Genomic DNA, 18,489 nt, shown 5'->3' on the forward strand with positions numbered 1-18,489 from the left:
CTGTACCTGGGCGAAGGAGTGCCACTCGTCATCACCGTCCGTCTCGTCCAAATCGGGAGCGACTTCTGCTTCCTCCACTAGCCCGGAGAGGTAGAAATCGGCCAAGACGGCCTGAAAGTGACCCAGCGACTGAAGCAGGACTCCGAGCATGGAGCCTATCACGTCGTGGAGCGAGGAGAGAGTAGGAGAGTGGCTCCAAGGTGAGGAACATATTGCGCTGTCTGTGTATATGTTCGTGTGTGCGTGTGTGTGGGTGGCTATCTGCCTGTGTGTGTGTGTGAGTGTGTTTTCTTTTTTCACGCCTTGATCGCTTCACAGGTAATTCGGCTCGACAGGCTATAGGGTCAGAAATAGAAGCGCCACACTAAATCCTCTTGGAAGTGAAAGGTGGAGGAGGTGGAATGAGGAAGTGGCCGAGAGAGGAGCTACCGCAACAGCCTTGTTCTTGATCAGTGTCAACAACAACTGTGAGGACTCCTGAGAAACATTACATGGCCGCGTCTGTTTACTACTTTCCTGGTGCATGTTGCGTTCACTGTCTTTGCTGATTGATTTGCGTCTTCTCCAGCCCGCAGGGGCATATCCACAGTGTCTAGCCTACTCCACCCATAGTCCTGCCTATGCTGTTTTATAGAGAATATGAATTGCTATTCCTATTAGAATATCGGCCTACATGATAGCTAGTGCTGGAAAGCTACTTTATGCTACTTTGTTGTACTTTCCATACAGTAAAGCCTATCCAACAGCTATAAACACTCGTTTATTCACATATTGAGATTTAACCTACAAAACATTTGACTAGTGTTTACAATACCACACATTCTCACAGATTTTACCCAACAGTATTTAAAATAGTTAAGATTCCACTTGGACCAACAACAACAACAAAAACAACATTAAAGCACCAGTTGCACACCAGTAATAATGAGAATATAAGAATTTAACACCGTATGATCTGATTCTGTGCTTTTACTTGTCATACTTGAGGTTCATTTTGTTGCCTACACTTTGATGAAATTAAAATGATGGACGCAGTATTTGTACTGTGCAAGGTGTATTTACAGTGTAGGATTGTTATCTTTACTTGAGTGAAATGATTTGAACCTACCTCTTCCACCACGGACTATTACCTGTAATAACACGTTGTAGACAGTGAATGAGGCCCATTTGTGCGTTTATTTTGTTGGGTTTTAAGTTACTTTGTCGAAATGTACACAGCACTTTTGAAAGTAAACTATGTGCATCGCTACTCTCATGCTGTATATACTTACCTCAGGATGCCTGCAGCAGTGATGATCTGCTATTTCTTGCGTTAGTCCATGCTCCCTCTGCATGTCCCTGCCTGTGTGTGCATGTGACTTTCTGCTTATGTGTGGTGCTATCCCTATAATCTTGTGCTTTTTGTTTTCCTCCTGCTATAGGTCTGGATGCCCCCCTGGATCAGTACTCGGTCTCAGAGTGGCACTTGTCGGGCCTGGATCTGCTCCAGTTGACCTCACACGACCTGGAGAAGTTTGGGGTACATAAGATCGGACACCAGGAACTCATACTGGAGGCTGTGGAGAAACTGTGCACTTTGGTGAGGGAGGAAGCAGCATTACATACGTGTGTGTGTGTGTGTCATCTTCTTGTCTTGGCTGCATGGTTGTGTATGTGTTCTGATGTTAGCGGAAAGAAGTGTATTATTTTTAAACCATTACACTGTTTTTTTGACCCGGCTCTTGTTTGCACAGTGCCACCAGCAGCCAGAAAACACAGCTGCTCTCATTGCCATACAAGTCCTGGTGCACTGCAAGCCTTTTGCAACGTGCATCAAGTTTAAGCTCATTGCTTTACCTTCTGCTTTGATATCAAAATCCCCCTTAGCCAAACATAGCATAGTAAAATTGATATTTTGATTTTTTTATAGCTTACATCAAAGGACTAGTCATGCTTCAACTGCAACCAAAGCAGATTTAGAATACAAAGCTTGTGCCTAATACTTTACATGCAAATGCCAGGGAAAGTTTGTAGCCGACTCAAAAGAAAAGAAAACACTTCTTCTGCCTCCCCTTTGATTCTCCGTCCCTGCCTAATTAAATGTACTCCCTGTACTGTTTTGAGAGGGAGTTACATGGACACTTAGATGGTCACATTGGTGTGTGTGTGTGTGGGGGTGTATGTGTGTTTCCATTGTTTCATTGGAAGGACTAATTGAGAAGAACAGAACCCGGCAAGGTTCCAGCTCTGGTGGTGTAACAGCCTGTGAACACACCAGGCAAAAGCTCTGGCTGCTTAAACTGCTTGTTGTTGAATCGTGAATATAACAAAAGTATTCATTAACATTTTTACTCAAAATCTCTATGAATTAGTGTGTGAACAAAGTATCCCCATAGTAAAATCGTCCCACAAGTGCTCTTGATATTTGTGAGGTGAAATCATTAACACATGACTAGATTAGAACCTATAATACACAAATGTACAAAAGAGTTTATACCTTGAGCACTGTGTGTGTGTGTGTGTGTGTGTGTGTGTGTGTGTGTGTGTGTGTGTGTGTGTGTGTGTGTGTGTGTGTGTGTGTGTGTGTGTGTGTGTGTGTGTGTGTGTGTGTGTGTGTGTGTGTGTGTGTGTGTGTGTGTGTGTGTGTGTGTGTGTGTGTGTGTGTGTGTGTGCGCTTGAACACTGTGCCCCATTCAGAAAAACCAAGCACCAGACACTCACATGGAGCAGCAGACCAAACACTTTCAAGTACACGGTTACATAATTAACAACAACAAGTGGCCATGAAAAATGCATGGCCACTCGGCTGGCAGAGGGTCGTTGCGTAACAACAAAGCCAGAGTGGCCTGAACCTCTTGACCAGTGAAGAGCGGGTCACTACAGAAACCTGCTCCTTCTTCAGTGACAGTCAAGAGTCACGTCTCACACACGAAGCCAGACCGAGAAGCTCAGTCTTGTTTTGAGAGCAACATTTATTTATCCCACTTTGATGTGGTAGCTTTGGTTGATTGGTTGTTGTGTTATACTGAGAGGGGCCAAAATGAACCCCATTCACAATATTATCCAGATAATCATGAAAATACTCTTAAAATATTCTTAAAATGGCTCTAAAATGTGCTGGAATCACTTTATCTTACTATTTTTTTCTTAAATTAAATACATATTTTAATCGCATCACAGATAAGACACACATCTTTAAAAAAAATAGAAATAATAATAATCAAACAATCTTGAAAAAGGAACTTCTTAGTGGGGGATACAATGTGCAAGCCAAGTCCTCAGATATGGTGACAGGTTTAAGATTTTGGAATGACTTGAAAGTGACCAGTTGTGTGACTTCATTTCAAAGTGGACAGTAGCAAGGTGACAGGAAATGAGAGGATGGAGAAAGGGGATTGACGTTCAATATACAGTATGTCCTCGGGCCAGAGTGAAATATACCTTTTAACCAGTCACGTGTGTGTTTGTCTGTACGTTCTTTATAGACATATGGTTTAGGTGGCGAGAGCCTACGCGGCCTGACAGAGAAGCTGCGTGCCCTGGCCCACACCCTCCAGATGGGCATCCAGAGCCGCTGGCGCAACAACAACTACGATGGACGCGTGAACACCAAGCTGCCTACTGGCATTCTGCAGGTCGTATTGGATCTCATCACCTCAGCAAAAGGACTCTTCTCTCTCCTCAACAGGTTTGTAGAGATGGGGTTGTATTAGCGTTATATAAAGTACTCAAAGTTCTATTTTAATCTAAAATCTGTTCCTTTTTAACCACCAGTTTAAATGAAATCATTGAACTTTCTTCTAACACTTTTCTTCCAGTCTCTAACCAGGCTAATGTGAACTTTAATTCCTGTCTTTCCCCAGGCATCAGTTTTTACAGCTCAGTGGAAAATCATCCTGCAAAGACATATTCAGCTATTGCAAAGAGCTGGGAGAAATTGTCCACAAGGTTGGTCCCTTTATGGCAGTTTTAGCATTTAAAGGCATTAAAACTGTTCTGTGGCTTATAATTACCGTTATAATTTGTCCATGCTGACTTTTGCAGCAACATAACACACATGTTTTCTTTGTTATGTCAACCAAATGGCTAGTTAAGTCCACTTTGCAGCGCATGTTTTCATGAAAACCATGATGTATTTTTATCTTAAGAGGAAGCACACACAAGTAAACCATGGTATTTGTCATGTACACTTAACGTCCAAAGAGGAACTTCAACCTGTTGCGTGCTCGGCTATTTCGTTTAAAAAAAGTATCAAACCCCTAAAACGCGGCTAGAAGCTGACCCCTAAGAAGCCCCACAACTCCCCTTTTCCTCAGCTTAGCGCGAGTAATGAATTCTTTATCTTTACATTCCTGGCATTTTTGGAGGCGGCTGTGCCTTGAAGAAGCTTAGGTCGAAATAGTGATTGGGAGTGAAGATGGTTTGATTTAGTTGGTGTTTACTGCTCTAGGCCAGTACGAAATGTGTGAAATAAATGAAGGAATATTCATAGCTGAATGAGTGTAAAAAGTGGGGGTAAAGTGTTCGCAGGTAGGTAGCACAAGGGACAAGCCTGGATATGTTGTGGTGCCTAGGGGAGGGAGGGAGGGTGGGAATGGTAGAGCGAGATGCAAAGGGGAAGGCAGAAAAGAGGAGGAGGAGTTTAATAGACTTCTGGGCTCCTGGGGGGAGTGCATGTCGCTGAATGAACAGCAGGGAGCAACAGGGAGAGAGAGAGAGAGAGATTAGAGAGAGAGAGAGTGGAGAGAGAGAGATTATTAACTCTGAGAGGACGCTGTAGTGACTTTAGAGAGATAAATGGCCTGACAGGAGTGGAGCTGAGAAGAAGACAACAAGAAGACAGAGCTAGAGAGATAGCGGCGGGCGGAATGAGAGTGAGATACCATTAGGGAGAGAGGTTAGGAGGCAGTCAGAGGAGGCTCAGTATTTCAAAGGAGCTTATATATATTAGCCCTCTATAGCCCGCTCTGGACACCAGCCAGGCACGACAGGTACAGTTCTCACCTCCCTGATTGGATAATTCTCCACTCCGCTGCTTTTGCACTTGCGCTTTACCAGTTGAAAGTGTAGTTTTCTCATGTCTGTGGTAATTTGGAGCTCTGTGTAGATCTTTTTTTCTGTATGCTCGGTTTACCTTAAGGGGTTGATTGTAACTTTAGAGATCTTTCAAACATCCTTTGAGATCCATTCTGACCTCCTAAGGTAGGTCTAAACCAGTTTTAGGAGTATTAGGCTACATGATTAGCCATTGGCTATAGTTGCGGTCTCTGCGGTTGGTGTATAATAACTGTAACATTATTCTTGTAGGTCAGAGCGGGAAGAAAGGAGGTATGGATTTCAGTGAGTTATTGAGCTTGGTAGGATGTTTTTGCCACCGCCAAGTGAATCATATTCGGGGCCTGTTGAATGTTGTTTTCATTCATTGTCGGCTCATTGGAGGCACGGCACAGAGTGAGTGATTACTAAAGTGAAACACTGCTTTATTGTCGTTTGGCCCTCTCAGAGGTTGATCATCGTTTGTCTGGCCATTGTTTGCTCAATTCCTGTTTTTGAACTTTGTGAGTGTGTTTTGCGCACGCAGGTGTTTCAAAGGTAGCAATAACTGTCCGTGAAAGAGAAGAGCACTTTTTCCACTGAGTTCAGGGTCATGTGGATTTGTTTTTTGTTGGGCTCGCTTGCCAAACTGCCATTGAAGTGAAAACAGTTAGGCTCAGAGTTAACTGAATTGAGCTTTAAATGACCACATAGTTACTTATTCTAATCACGAAATAACATTGAAAATGGGTGTGTGAATTTTATATCTATAAAACCTGCACTTGATATGACCTGGTTTGGCAGGTGCTTTGTCATTATTTATAAAAAAAAACCTTGGCAGGTGAGCTGAAAGGTCAGTTCTGACCGCTGAGGAGCCTTCACAGCTGTTCAACAGACAAGAGATAATTAGATATCTCATGCACATGGGTTCAGGCTTTACCCGTCACTTCAACTGTCACCACAGCATTATAAACCCGCAGGCACCGTCAGTCTATAGAAGAATGTTTGTAGGAGAACACATTGATTAACACACACGCATAGCGTGTACTGTACAACAAACTGAGTCACATTACACAAGCTCATTATGTGTGTCCCTATACCAAAATTATTACATTAGCCGTGTTGCATTTATAATTGTTCAGAGACTATGGTGATATCTCATAAAAATGCCACTGGCTAATTGACGACAGCAAGAGGCCCCCCTTGTGATATTTGACGTGGTGTCGGGAGGCCAAGAGAAATCCCTTCCAAAGATGCTACACCACATCTTTCACACAGAGAGAAAGGGCTCTTATTTCCTTATTTCCTGTCTGTGTGCGTGTGTGTTCGTGTTTGGGCGCCTATGTGTTTCTTCTTGCACCCTGAGGCCGATCAAGGTCAGCAGTCAGCTGGTTTTGTTGACTTCCCACGCAGAGAAAGAAAAAGGGGCTAAAATGAAGTTCGGAGCTTTACTTTATTTAGGTAGCCTATGTGTCATTTAAAGCTATAGTGCGTAACTTTCATATAAAGGAATGTTGGTTACATTAAAGCCATCGCCAAACGAGTTGACACAAAGTTGATTAAGCCACAAAACTATCTCTGTGTTTCTCAGTATGGCAGCGTTTACAAACTGTAGTCCTTTGAGCTCAGAAAAATCTGAGGAAGCGCCCAAGAAATGTTTCAGTTGTTGATTCTACTGCTAAGAAAAAACCTAGACCTACAGTAGAAGGTATAAAATCCATGCGCGATTACCGAAGGCTTACCTCATGTAGATGTGCAGGCATTGTTGTTTTAATTACTCAGAATTCCTCATGCGAGTAACAGAAGTTACGCACTATAGCTTGAATGTTGATCCCAAAGGGGAAAAAAGGAGATAGTTTCAAAACCTAACATTCGAATGCACCTTCAAATATAGAATATAAAAAATATAGCTCTATGTGACTGTAATGTTAATTTTACTTTTGAAGAACAAAGCACTAGTGAGACAATTCTATGACTGTGTCTTTGTTCCCAATTATTGTATTCTAACCAGACACACCAAACACAGCTCTATTGTTGCTTAATAGGTCATTTTTAACATATCTCTGCTATTGGAAGACTCAGACTGGAGAATTAATAGCAGGCAATCAATAAAGGCAGAATAATGGGACAAATTAAGAAAATAAGTGAATGACTTTACGGTGCTGAGAAAGAGAGCACAATACAATTCCAATTGTGAGAGGAGTGGTAAAAGGCAAGGACAGGGACATGGACCGGAACTGGACAGGAAAAAGACTTGTAAGATGGGGATGGAAAGCAGGTGTAAGAGATCTAACTTGGAGATAAGTAAACATACACCCACCCAGAGACAGGCCGAACATGACGGGACTTGACTTGACAAAGCTTGTGTTGTGGAAGGCTTTGATATATTGTTATTTGTGAATGAGGTTGCAGATGACAACAAAAAGAAAGGAAAAATCAGTTGAGCGTCTGTGTGTACCTCTGCAGGTACACAGGTACATTCACATGTTTCTGCATCTCTGTGGGATAGTTTCAGTTTTTGTATAAAGTGTACCCGTGCATTCCTGAGTTCATTCTTGTTGTCCGCTTTCCCCCCTGTTACACCCACATTAAAGCGTGCCTTTGTTTCCTAGACATCTGCAGAGAGAACTGCTTTCAGGCACAGTTAGCGCAGCGCCTGATCCAGCCACACACACGCCATGCTTCACAACACAACACAACACAACACAACACAACACAACACAACACAACACAACACAACACAACACAACACACCATAAGAATCGAGTGAACCAGATGTGTATTACCTCACAGTGCAAAATTAATACTTTACATTGTGTGACCCTGCTGCAAATCCCTGCTGTCATTTTTACAAAAGCTTGAAAAGCTGAACGATTTCTGTCTCTTTATTTCTTCGTGCTTGATTCTTAGTGCAGCTCACCGGATTTTCTAGCATTTATTGACGAACTGCAGCACAAATGTGGCTAATATGTAACTACTGTAGCTACAATGAAATGGAATAAAAGGTCAGTCTTAATTGTCTGTCTGTGTGCAACTCAAACATTTAGTGCTGTTGTTTGTTGTTTGCACAGACAATGCATACAATGGAATTATTGTTTTTTTCTATTCTTGATGGTACTGAGTAGGTGAAGATTTCAGAGTGGTATTTTGGTCGGTGCCCCGCTCACACTCCTGTTTGGGGTCACCAAACGGCCACAGCAATGTTATTTGACCTTAGACCCTTAGTTGATAGATAACTGAAAGTGATTCATTTGCACTGTTTGATGTGACGGTTTATAACTCTTGTAAGTGAAATATTCAAGTAAATGTCTCGTTGAGGGAGAAATCAATAGACGGGCATGCAAGTGGAGCGTGAACATGTATTTTATGTACTTTTCAATGTTGATGGAAACTCATTTTTGTTTCATAGCCAATTATGATCAAGTCCAAAAGTGATTATGTGTGCATGTATTTGTGTGTGTGTAAGCATATTGAAACAATGTCTCTTTGTGTCTAGACCTTATCCTCACTAAAGAACCCAGCTGTGAGAATTGTGGAATCTCTCTGTTTTTCCCACCACGCCCTCCGGGTGTTAACGTTAGTTTCAGGGCAGAAGTGTACCTTTCGCCCACCTCACACGCATGTATGTGTCATTTCCTTGTTCTGGCAGAGATAGAAAATTAAATACAGAACAGGTTGTATTGTTGTGGGGAAGCCTCCAGTGAGTGGCGTGGTTCCAAATACAACAGAAAGCCTGAGGTGTGGATATTGCTGTATTTCTAACGGATGCCTGAAAAGCAATGGTGAGATACTAGGAAGAAAGAGGTGTTACCAATGAAGCAGAGACTGAAGTGACGGCGTGAGATTTAAACCTCAACAGCTTAAATTACTGCTGCCTACCTGACTTTAGAGAAGTTAAACAACATTCATTTTTATATGCCTGATGGTTCAGGTTTACCCTCACATATTCGTTGTCAGTCACTATAAAGTATATTTACATGTTTTTTATTCATGCTAGTGGGTTGTCTTTGTCTTTATCTTTGTTGGTCAATCCACCACTTTGGTCCAGAAATGAATTATCTCAACAACTAGTATTGGAAGGATTGACATGAAATTCTACACACCTACATTTTCTTTCTATACATATCTTCCATAGTAAGGCTTATACGACAAGTTTAGTATTTAACTATTGGATGGTTTGTTATACAATTTGGTCTGCCTTTCGATATCCTTTAGGATACATTTTAATATTTGTACTGTACTTTGTGTTCAGATGGTGAACATTATGCCTGCTGAACATCAGCATGTTAATGTAGTGAGCGCTTTAGCATGCTGACATTAGCATTTAGCCCAAAGCCTCACTGTGACTCAAGTGCAGCCTCACAGATCCTGTATCTTGTGGTGTGATGACGTGGCACTAACAAACTGCTCTTATCTATTTTCAGATGTATTTTGCCCAGGCCTGTATCTGCCTGTGAAATATGCTATTGCTATATTAGCTGCAAGTCAAGTTGATCATATAAGTCATTTTTTAAATATACAACCTTTAATTGATTAATGTTTGTGCTGCGAATACTGCTAACTATAGCTAAATGAATGACTATTTTCCCATCATTCACTCTAGCACACAGCCAGTGTGTCATGACAATACTACTTTGCTGAAGTAGGGATCAAGATAAAGATATTAAGGTGTTTACACACGCAACCCTTAGTGGTTTGTTGTGGTGTAAATCAGTATATCGCAGGTTCTGCGTCTCTTTTGTATCGACCCTCAAATGTCCGAGGGGTATCTCACACACACACACACACACACACACACACACACACACACACACACACACACACACACACACACACACACACACACACACACACACACACACACATTCACACATACACACAAGGGCAGGCAGACAAGTTGAACTGAGCCATAGCAGCAACTTCCAGTCAATACCCCTCCCTGCAGCCTTGTGTCACAACCTTTAATTAGCACAGAAATCCGACCATGCTCACCGGTGATCCCTCGCTACATTTCAAAGGGATTAGTTTCCCCTTAAAATCCTTTATGTAACTCCTCACATCATCGGGCATCCCAAATTGGCTTAGGCCATAGTGGTATGTTTGGCATATGTCTGTTCGGTGAATTTTATGCTGCTTACACATCTGTCCTCTTCTCCTTTAACCTTTTATCACCCTCCTTCATTCAAAGCCTCCCCCTCATTTCTCCCATGCGGGCCAACTACTGTTGCCTTACAGTAATGCATGTGGAGGAGTGTTATCAACACCTTCCTCCCAACCACTGCAGGTTGAACAGTTAAGTTCCACTCCACTGATTGTGGTAACTGACATTGACCACTGACTTCCTACTGTATGTGCATGCATAGTATGTGTACACTTGCATGCACATACGGTAAACAAAGCAAATAAGCATGTGAGCTAATGGGGATTAGTTTGAAACCCTTGGGTTAAGTGGGCATTACACTGCAAAAAAAGGGGAAAAATTGTAAATAAATTCAATATTATTCACCGGCCGTACTAGCAATTTTTTTAATTCATTAATACAGAATAAGGAGTTGATAAAAGCCAGTAAAATACCAGTAGAGATCCGGAGCGATTGCCTCTCTTGCCTCCGGACACCTCTGGCCTTTTTACTTCCTGACTCGTGATGATGTGAAGAGGAAATAGGACATGCTTTTTTTTTTGTCGGATTGCCTCATTTCCACTAATCAATATCAGCCTTATGTGGGCCGCTGTGGTGGTGTCATTTTGGCATTCAGATGGAACTCATGATCTTTTGCTTCTGTCACCCCAGCAGGACTCCACTGTTTATGAAAAGGAAAAGGATATTATCTCTGTGGTAAGTGCGCATTTATTTTTTTATTTATTTTTTATGACATGCTACTTCACCATCTAGGCATAATGAATGACCTGAATGAGATTTGTGACGTATTTCACCCCTCCAGTGTCGTCAGTTGGTGTCGGTGTGTGACGATATCCTGAGCACCAGCCCTGAGGCGCTTCTTACCCACACTGCTCAGCTGGAGAGTGTGGACCTGGTGCCAGTGGCGCCTGGTGATCAGCTGGTAACTCCTTCTTGCTCTTAACAATCTATCCTTTCATCATTACTAGTCCTAGACCCAATGAAAAGCCTTTATAAAATCCCCTTAAAAGAGGCATATGAAAATTATTTTGAAGCTGTAAACAACTAGTGACCTTTTTTTTGTCTCATGTGTGTTACCATCTCTGTCCTACCATCATTCAAAACAATTTCTCACTGTTCTATTGCTAAATTGGCTCTTATTTTTCTCTCGTATGTGTCATTTTTAGTGGTTTTCTGCCTGGCTGTTTCCATCCATATTTGGTTCCACTCATTCCTTCTTTCATCTATAACTCAAGGTTCTATCTGTACCCACTTTGGTTCTTTCTATTCCCCTATAAATCCTTCTCTCATATCATGCGGTTGTCAGTGAACAACTCCTCCTGTACTGTTCCTGCCTTCTCTCTTTAAGTGTGTTAGCCTTCAGTCAGTACATTGAGTAACACAGTAATAGCTCTCCTCTTGGCCTGTAATCTTCATATTCTAGTGTCCTTTATCGTTTATTCCCTACCAATTAATTTTGGTCAATACGGTGGTCCAATTTTCTTTCCCTTTTGTGTATGCGGCACCCCATTAGGTAGATAAGTTACATGATAATAACTGTCCCATTATTCTTGTGCTTGCTCACTCACTTGATTGGCCTTCACAATCATCTCCACTTAAAGGGTTAGAAAAGCATTTTATTTATTCACTTCATCCCTCCCATGTTGTAAAAAAGTGAATGTTTCACTCGTCCTCTTGTCTATGAATGCATAAATGCTTGTCCCTGGCTGGCTGCAGGTGTTGTTAAGGAAATTGGTTTTGACTTAACTGTTGTGGGTTATTCTTTCTTTAGTGGAAAAGGGTCCATTTTAGCGCCTCACACGAGACATTGACTGAAGCACATCACCAATAACCAGGTCTGCCACTCTAGAGGATTGAAAGCAATGGGAACTAAGTAGAGAAAGAAAGGGAAGTGAGAGGCGGGAAGGATTTTAATTTGTGCTTGCTGGATGGTCCAAAACGTGATGCACACTTGTTCCATTCATAAAATGCATGTGAATCTAAAAGTAAAAAAGCTTGCCTTCTCCTCATATTTAAATGTGTTCCCATCATAAAGGGGAAGGTGGAAATAAAAAGAAGATTTGACACAATTCGGCTATGGTGTGTATTGAGTTGAACTTGCAGTGTTCGGATGTGGCTAACAAATAGTGACTCAGACGATATCCTTTTCCATTGCCGGTGTTGCAAGTGGTGTTTTAATAGCTTTAGCCTTTGGTTTGGACATAAGAGAAAAAAGAACTGGGTAATTATCATTTGGGGATAGATTGCTTGCTACATAATATGGTCGTGGAGGAGATATATCTGGGAATTGCAGTTCTGAAAACCATGCAGATTATTGCCTTTTTATGGAAAACTTAATATGCATCGCTTTTTATATAGTTGGGTATAAAGACATTACATTCACATTGACCACGGGGTCTCATTTTATGTGTGATGGGAGGAAGAATACTTTCTTCTCTGCTCTTCTCAGTACAAAGTTAAAAATCCATTCATTTTGTCATGTGACATGTATTGATAGTGTGATTTGGGCTCTCTGTGGTGAGATCAATTGGCCCTCCCTATATGCCCATTATTATAAAAATAATCAATCACAGCGGGCTGATGGGTAATTACAGGCTGAACCATCAATACCTCTGGAGACAGCCATCGATATATCCAACAGGGATGACAGTGACAAGATAAAGGCAATGTTTATGAGTCCATAGTGGGGTTATTATTTTGACTCTGTGATGTGCAAAAATTGATATTCAGTCTGTGCTGCAAAACAAATGTGTTTATTCCCTTCGTTTTTTCTCTCTCAGGGAATTGAGATTACGTCCACCGGCTCCAGCAACCACTTCGTGACCGGAACCGCTGCAGAGGTCAGACACTCTCATTTACTCTCCAGCTTTTGACTGTTGCCTCAGTCCTTAAAACCTTAAAACAGCGTTGACCTTAAGTGCTCTTTAACAATCCTCTGAAGAGCATGCCTGGGCTCCTCTTGAACTAAAGACCTAAAGATGAACTTAAACCACAGTTAAGTCTCTTTGCAAGAGCCCCCGTAAAAGGGCTGGGCGTTACTGTACTGCTAAGATAGTCTTAGGGTGTATTCACACTGGGAAAGTCCGCTAGTTCACTTGCTTTGGTCCAGACCAAATAGAGTTTAGATTTTTTTTTGTTTGGTGTGGTCCACTTTCATATTGCCCCTTTTGCAAGTGAACCAGCATCACGAAGCAAAACCACACGTGATCTGAGGTCATTCATTCATTGGACAGACATTCTGGGGTGGAGAGAAGCAGGTAAAACGAAGTAAAAACTGCGAAATATATAACTGATACGATATGGGGTTAAAAATAATAAATAAATAAATAGGCCAACATCTAGCCTATAAATAAAATTTAAAAAAACATCAAATTAGTGTTGTTTCATATGGTTATAATATGTAGGCCTGTGTCAATGTGTGGCTTGTAGCCTATACGATGTGAAACATAATATTTACTGTATTTTTGCTGCTGGACGCGCGGCTCGCGAGGAATAGGCTCAAGCTGACACAGCTGAATTAGCCGTGTGTCAGCTGGGTGTGAGTTCGGCGCGGCTCAGCTCCAAACTGACACAGGGGTAGTATTGACGGTACCGTAACATGGGATGCAAAGTAAAAACATGCACTTCATACAAAGCGCAGCGTGAACCTGTTGTCACTGTGCGGGAGACGCTCCCCTCTCCTTCATCTGATCGCTGAACACATCAGCATGTTTACGCGTCCTGTCTATCAAATGTAATATATTCGCTCGGGGCTCCCGGTCAAACCACAACTATTTCTTCCTAACAATGGCGACAACAACACTTTCCTATAATGTGAAGCTGACAGCGATTTATTAAAAAAGAAAAGGCACAGTGCTTCCTGCAATTGGGTCGGATCGAGTCCGGCCAAATTCACACCACAAACGAACTGCAGCAGAGTACGTTTTGAAGCGCATCGAGACCACCTCTTCAACTGGGTCTCGGAGCGTTTGTTTGGTCCGCCCCCGAGTGCGATTGCTGTATTCACACCTGTCTGAAAGATGCGCACCGAAGGCGGAAGTGCATCTGAGTTCGTTTCAACTGAACTAAACACGGCATGTGTGAATACACCCTTAAGGTCCTTACAGTGTCTGTCTTGTTAAAAAAGAACAAGTTTGCAGACACATGTCAGAGTGCAACAGATAACGCGCTTACACTTGTTTACACTTCTTCTGCTATTGGAAAGTTTGGATCTGCTAAACCCAGATATGGCACCTGTCTGTCTGGGTGAACCGTCTACAAGGAACCAAAAGTACTTTTTTTTATGTGAATAGCAAAGATAAAGGAAGCAGAATTATCAGATGTTCTTTCTCTCTCCTCCTCAGTTTGTGACAATAAAGCTTCATTTAGTGGTCGTTTTCAATGGTAGGAGAAGCAGTGTTCTATGTTGTCGTTCTCTACTTTAATATGGGCTCTGCACAGTTGCAGTATGACATTTTGTATTTGGATTGATTTATTATGGATGCACAAGCTGTTTACGAGATCCCCCTTGGAAGTACATTTGTGTGACACTTTATTTTTAGCTGTTGGCTTATCTTTCTTTGCTTCACGGAACTGAAATTGAAACCCCAAGTAAATACTTTGTATTTATAATTGTGCACCCAAGGCCACCGACTGCAAACTGCTTGTAAACAAAGACAAATTATACCTATTAGTACCAGACACATCATGGATAACCATATCAGTTGCATTCGTCACGTCCCATGTTTTACATTTAGAATAAACTACGTATTTTTCCATTTACTCTAAATAAGGTTCAAGCTTCATCTGCAAATTAGAGATTAGACGTGCAATACTAAGCTTTTCTCATTTTATTTATGTGTATAGGACCGAAAGATGCCATCAGACTATTAACTCCTGGATAATTTGATAGTCCCACCCATAATAGCTGCATTAAACAGGATAGAAATGCAGGGTATATTTTACATATGATTTATTACATTAAAACACTTAGTATGCTGAATGTGTTCATTGAAGTATGAATTGATACGGCAAAATCGTTTCATGGAAGGAGGAGAGATGCACGTTTTTTTTCCCCTGACAAAAGCCGAAGGTCAGAATCAGGGGTCTTGTGAAATAAACTCTGGAGTGATGGAAGGATGAAGGATTGTTCATAGCCAGAACAAGGAGGGCTTTCAAAATGAGTTCTAGGGGGAGCTCTGCTGTGGGACACAAATATGGAGATGTTATTTTTCCATGATGTCATGATGATGTTTCCATGAGTCAGAGAACCCCTCGACGCCCCTGCTACTGCAGTAAAGAGATCTGATCACTGCCCACTAACACACACACACGCACATGCACACCTACACACTCACTCACTCACTCACTCACTCACTCACTCACTCACTCACTCACTCACTCACTCACTCACTCACTCACTCACTCACTCACTCACTCACTCACTCACTCACTCACTCACTCACTCACTCACTCACTCACTCACTCACTCACTCACTCACTCACTCACTCACACATACATATACACAGTACATCCTGTGTGCACGGTCGGTGTACTGCTTCAGAAAAAAACAACAACCATGTAATTATATAGTCAACCTATATACTGTAGGTCCTAATCTTGAAATGTGTTCACAAAGCCATTGTTCCATTTTTAAACGGTTTAGCCGCACCACAGTGGCTATTCCTTGAACCCTTCTAGTTGTACAAGGCAATGCTGGATCTATGAAATTGTGATTGTTGCATCAGCATGATGAAGTGATTTGTTAAACACTTATAGAAAGACACTTCTGACATGTTATTTACAGATGGATTTACAGGTTTTTAATGAATGTTACATACAATTTACTTTATCACGATTTACTGTGGATGTTGTGACATAAAGTTGCATAAAGTTCAAAGAGGTTTTTATCCATGTTGCCAACTACTATACCACATCAAAATTCCAGTGTCTTTATTTCTGGCTTCAAATGACACTTTAGAAAGATTAGAATCTTACAGTAGTATGACAAAATGAAAATATGTCAGAGATTACCCTCATATAGCATTTTTGTGTAACAGGAGTTGATAACCTACCTACATACCTAAAGAAAATAAAAAATATTTAAAAAAAATAACAAGAAGTTATACTAAAAGCTATTCAGCGGGATTTTATTCCTCAAAAGTTCTTATTTTTGTATTGTTGTCTCTCCTTTTGCAGCCTTCAACTGACGCCTTTTTAAAGGTATTGGCTGGTGATGAAGTGATTCAAGTCAACAACCAGATAGTGGTGAGTGTTACAAAATATACAGTTTACACAGGCGTTTATGTCCGGTAAACTGTTCATTTTTTGTCGTCTGGCTTTATGTCAATGTGAGATGTGACTTCTATTTTTAAGTATAAAAGTTCTTGAAACAAACCTCTGCACGTTGTGAAGGAAGTTCTGTTAAGGTTGGAGGTCAACTCAGGTGGAAGAATATTTCAGGAGACTTGGATGAATTATGAAGCAGTATTTATTACAGACTTGGCCAAGGAGAACTGGACTGCAACTCTCGTGACTTGCACTTCAATTCTGACAAACTCATGCTTAGAACTGTGTATTAACCTTGCACTATCTCTACCACCTCCCCGGCTCATGCACCAAGCGTACCAATGTTTTTGTTGAGAGCTGAACACAGTGAACCATAACATTCTGGAGTAGAAGGAGATGAGACTTTATCTGTACAACTGACCTAAATGTCTCCTAACAGGCTCCAGGGCTGACCTAGAGTCTGTGAGACAGACACACAAGATAGGCATATATGACCTATTAATCTTTCCCATTAATATTACAACTAAAGACCCAAAATTCCCTCACACACGTAATCTGCAAACCAGAGTGATCTTTTTTGTGTTGCTGTGCCAGGTGGGCTGGAGCAAAGCTAACCTTGTGAAGAAGCTTCAGGAGAACCCTAGTGGAGTGACTCTGGTCCTCAAGAAGATTCCTGGCTCAGTGCGACGCAGAGAGCCCGTCCAGATCTCCTCCCCACAGGTCAGGGATCAGTCAAGTCATTCTGCACTAACCCCCTCACTTCACTAACTCTCAGCCTTCTTTGAGTAGCACATGAAACGTTTGAGTATAATGTATATACCTTTCTGACTCTCCAGTTTTAGAGTGTTTGTCCTCCTGCAGACATTTTAATATATAAAACGTTTGCTTAGTTTTTCCTTGACCTTTCCTCTATGCCACAGAAAGGACACAAGTATGTTTTAGTTCCATTCAACAACTTTCATACTGGTTTGATATTTTATTCAGTACACATCATTACATGATATTCTTTCTCATCCGTGTGTCACACACACAGCAGTATCTCCACCCCCCTACCCCATGTGGACAGAGCATTGGGAACTGATCATCACTGCATACCAGTATTCATACTCCCTAATGATGGGCCCACACAGACATCTTTCAACCTCTCTTTGGAATACCATTCATGTTTTCACTCTAACTTTGCCTCAGAAGATCATGGGCTCCTAAAGCTGATTTAGATATTTATTTTAAAAAAGCCATTAGAAAAGAAAATCCAAGCCAACACTTGTTGCACACACACACACACACACACACACACACACACACACACACACACACACACACACACACACACACACACACACACACACACACACACACACACACACTACTGTAATTTGTTGCCAATTAGTTTCAGTGTAGGATGATTACATCGTTTAGTGAAACATCAAATTATCCTTCAGAAACTGGATTGTTTACACGGTTTATGTCAGGGGAACTTGAACCTTCCCTTTCCACCAGAATCCCCTCTTCGACTTCCGTTTAACATCACCTGGGATCCGTTTCCATAAACACTCACTGTACACACTGTCAGCAGTTACTATGCCGACTGATGCTTGTCTTTAAACAACAAACTGAATGAACACGCTGCATCGGAGACAAGCACACACACTCTCTGTTTGTGCATTTCAATAAGACTCGTGACCAATATGTAACCGTCCTTTTAGGTTGAGAAAGTAGTACAAAGATCCTGAGAAGAATGCTACTATTACCATCTACATGAAACCTCCCTCCCTACCCCTCCCTCCCCAAGTTTAGTATGCACACTCACAAGCTTGTGTCTCTGCAGATTTCTTTGCCAATCGAGGAAGAGGAGACAGAAGAGAGGTCAGACGAGGAAGAGGAAAACAACGAGGAGGAGAATCCGAGGAACTCCATATTTGTGCGGGTAGCTGCGTCTGTCAGGTCCCTGTCTTTCAGGTGAGCTTTTTACCTATATTAATAAGTTATTTATTTTAATACATTTGAGGTGTATTAGGTCATTGTGGGCAATACTAAATTAGATTTGTTGCATCAATGAGATGACATA

General features: G+C 41.5%; 2 protein-coding genes across 6 annotated transcripts in view; one reads left to right on the forward strand and one right to left on the reverse strand.

Annotated features, from left to right (window-relative positions):
* Nucleotides 1-150, reverse strand: part of rps6ka1 (ribosomal protein S6 kinase a, polypeptide 1) — a gene marked incomplete at its 5' end in the record, with an annotated part of 51,386 nt that extends 51,236 nt beyond the window's left edge. Inside the window, one exon of the mRNA XM_080043052.1 lies at nucleotides 1-150. Coding sequence (XP_079899178.1) covers nucleotides 1-150 — 150 coding nt within the window.
* cnksr1 (connector enhancer of kinase suppressor of Ras 1) overlaps nucleotides 63-18,489 on the forward strand; it is a 27,942-nt gene continuing 9,515 nt past the window's right edge. For 3 of the 5 annotated variants that reach the window (XM_080043046.1, XM_080043047.1, XM_080043048.1), the window contains exons 1-10: nucleotides 63-200; nucleotides 1,422-1,579; nucleotides 3,465-3,667; nucleotides 3,843-3,927; nucleotides 10,805-10,849; nucleotides 10,956-11,075; nucleotides 12,934-12,993; nucleotides 16,332-16,400; nucleotides 17,016-17,141; nucleotides 18,250-18,380. In XM_080043046.1, the coding sequence (XP_079899172.1) occupies nucleotides 149-200; nucleotides 1,422-1,579; nucleotides 3,465-3,667; nucleotides 3,843-3,927; nucleotides 10,805-10,849; nucleotides 10,956-11,075; nucleotides 12,934-12,993; nucleotides 16,332-16,400; nucleotides 17,016-17,141; nucleotides 18,250-18,380 (1,049 nt within the window). In that variant the 5' untranslated portion in view covers nucleotides 63-148. The remainder of the gene's footprint in view (nucleotides 201-1,421; nucleotides 1,580-3,464; nucleotides 3,668-3,842; nucleotides 3,928-10,804; nucleotides 10,850-10,955; nucleotides 11,076-12,933; nucleotides 12,994-16,331; nucleotides 16,401-17,015; nucleotides 17,142-18,249; nucleotides 18,381-18,489) is intronic. The other 2 variants (XM_080043049.1, XM_080043050.1) reach the window with 1 other exon arrangement.

Source organism: Ammodytes marinus, assembly GCF_949987685.1.
Source record: "Ammodytes marinus genome assembly, chromosome: 15".
NCBI classification, from domain to species: Eukaryota; Metazoa; Chordata; class Actinopteri; order Uranoscopiformes; family Ammodytidae; genus Ammodytes; species Ammodytes marinus.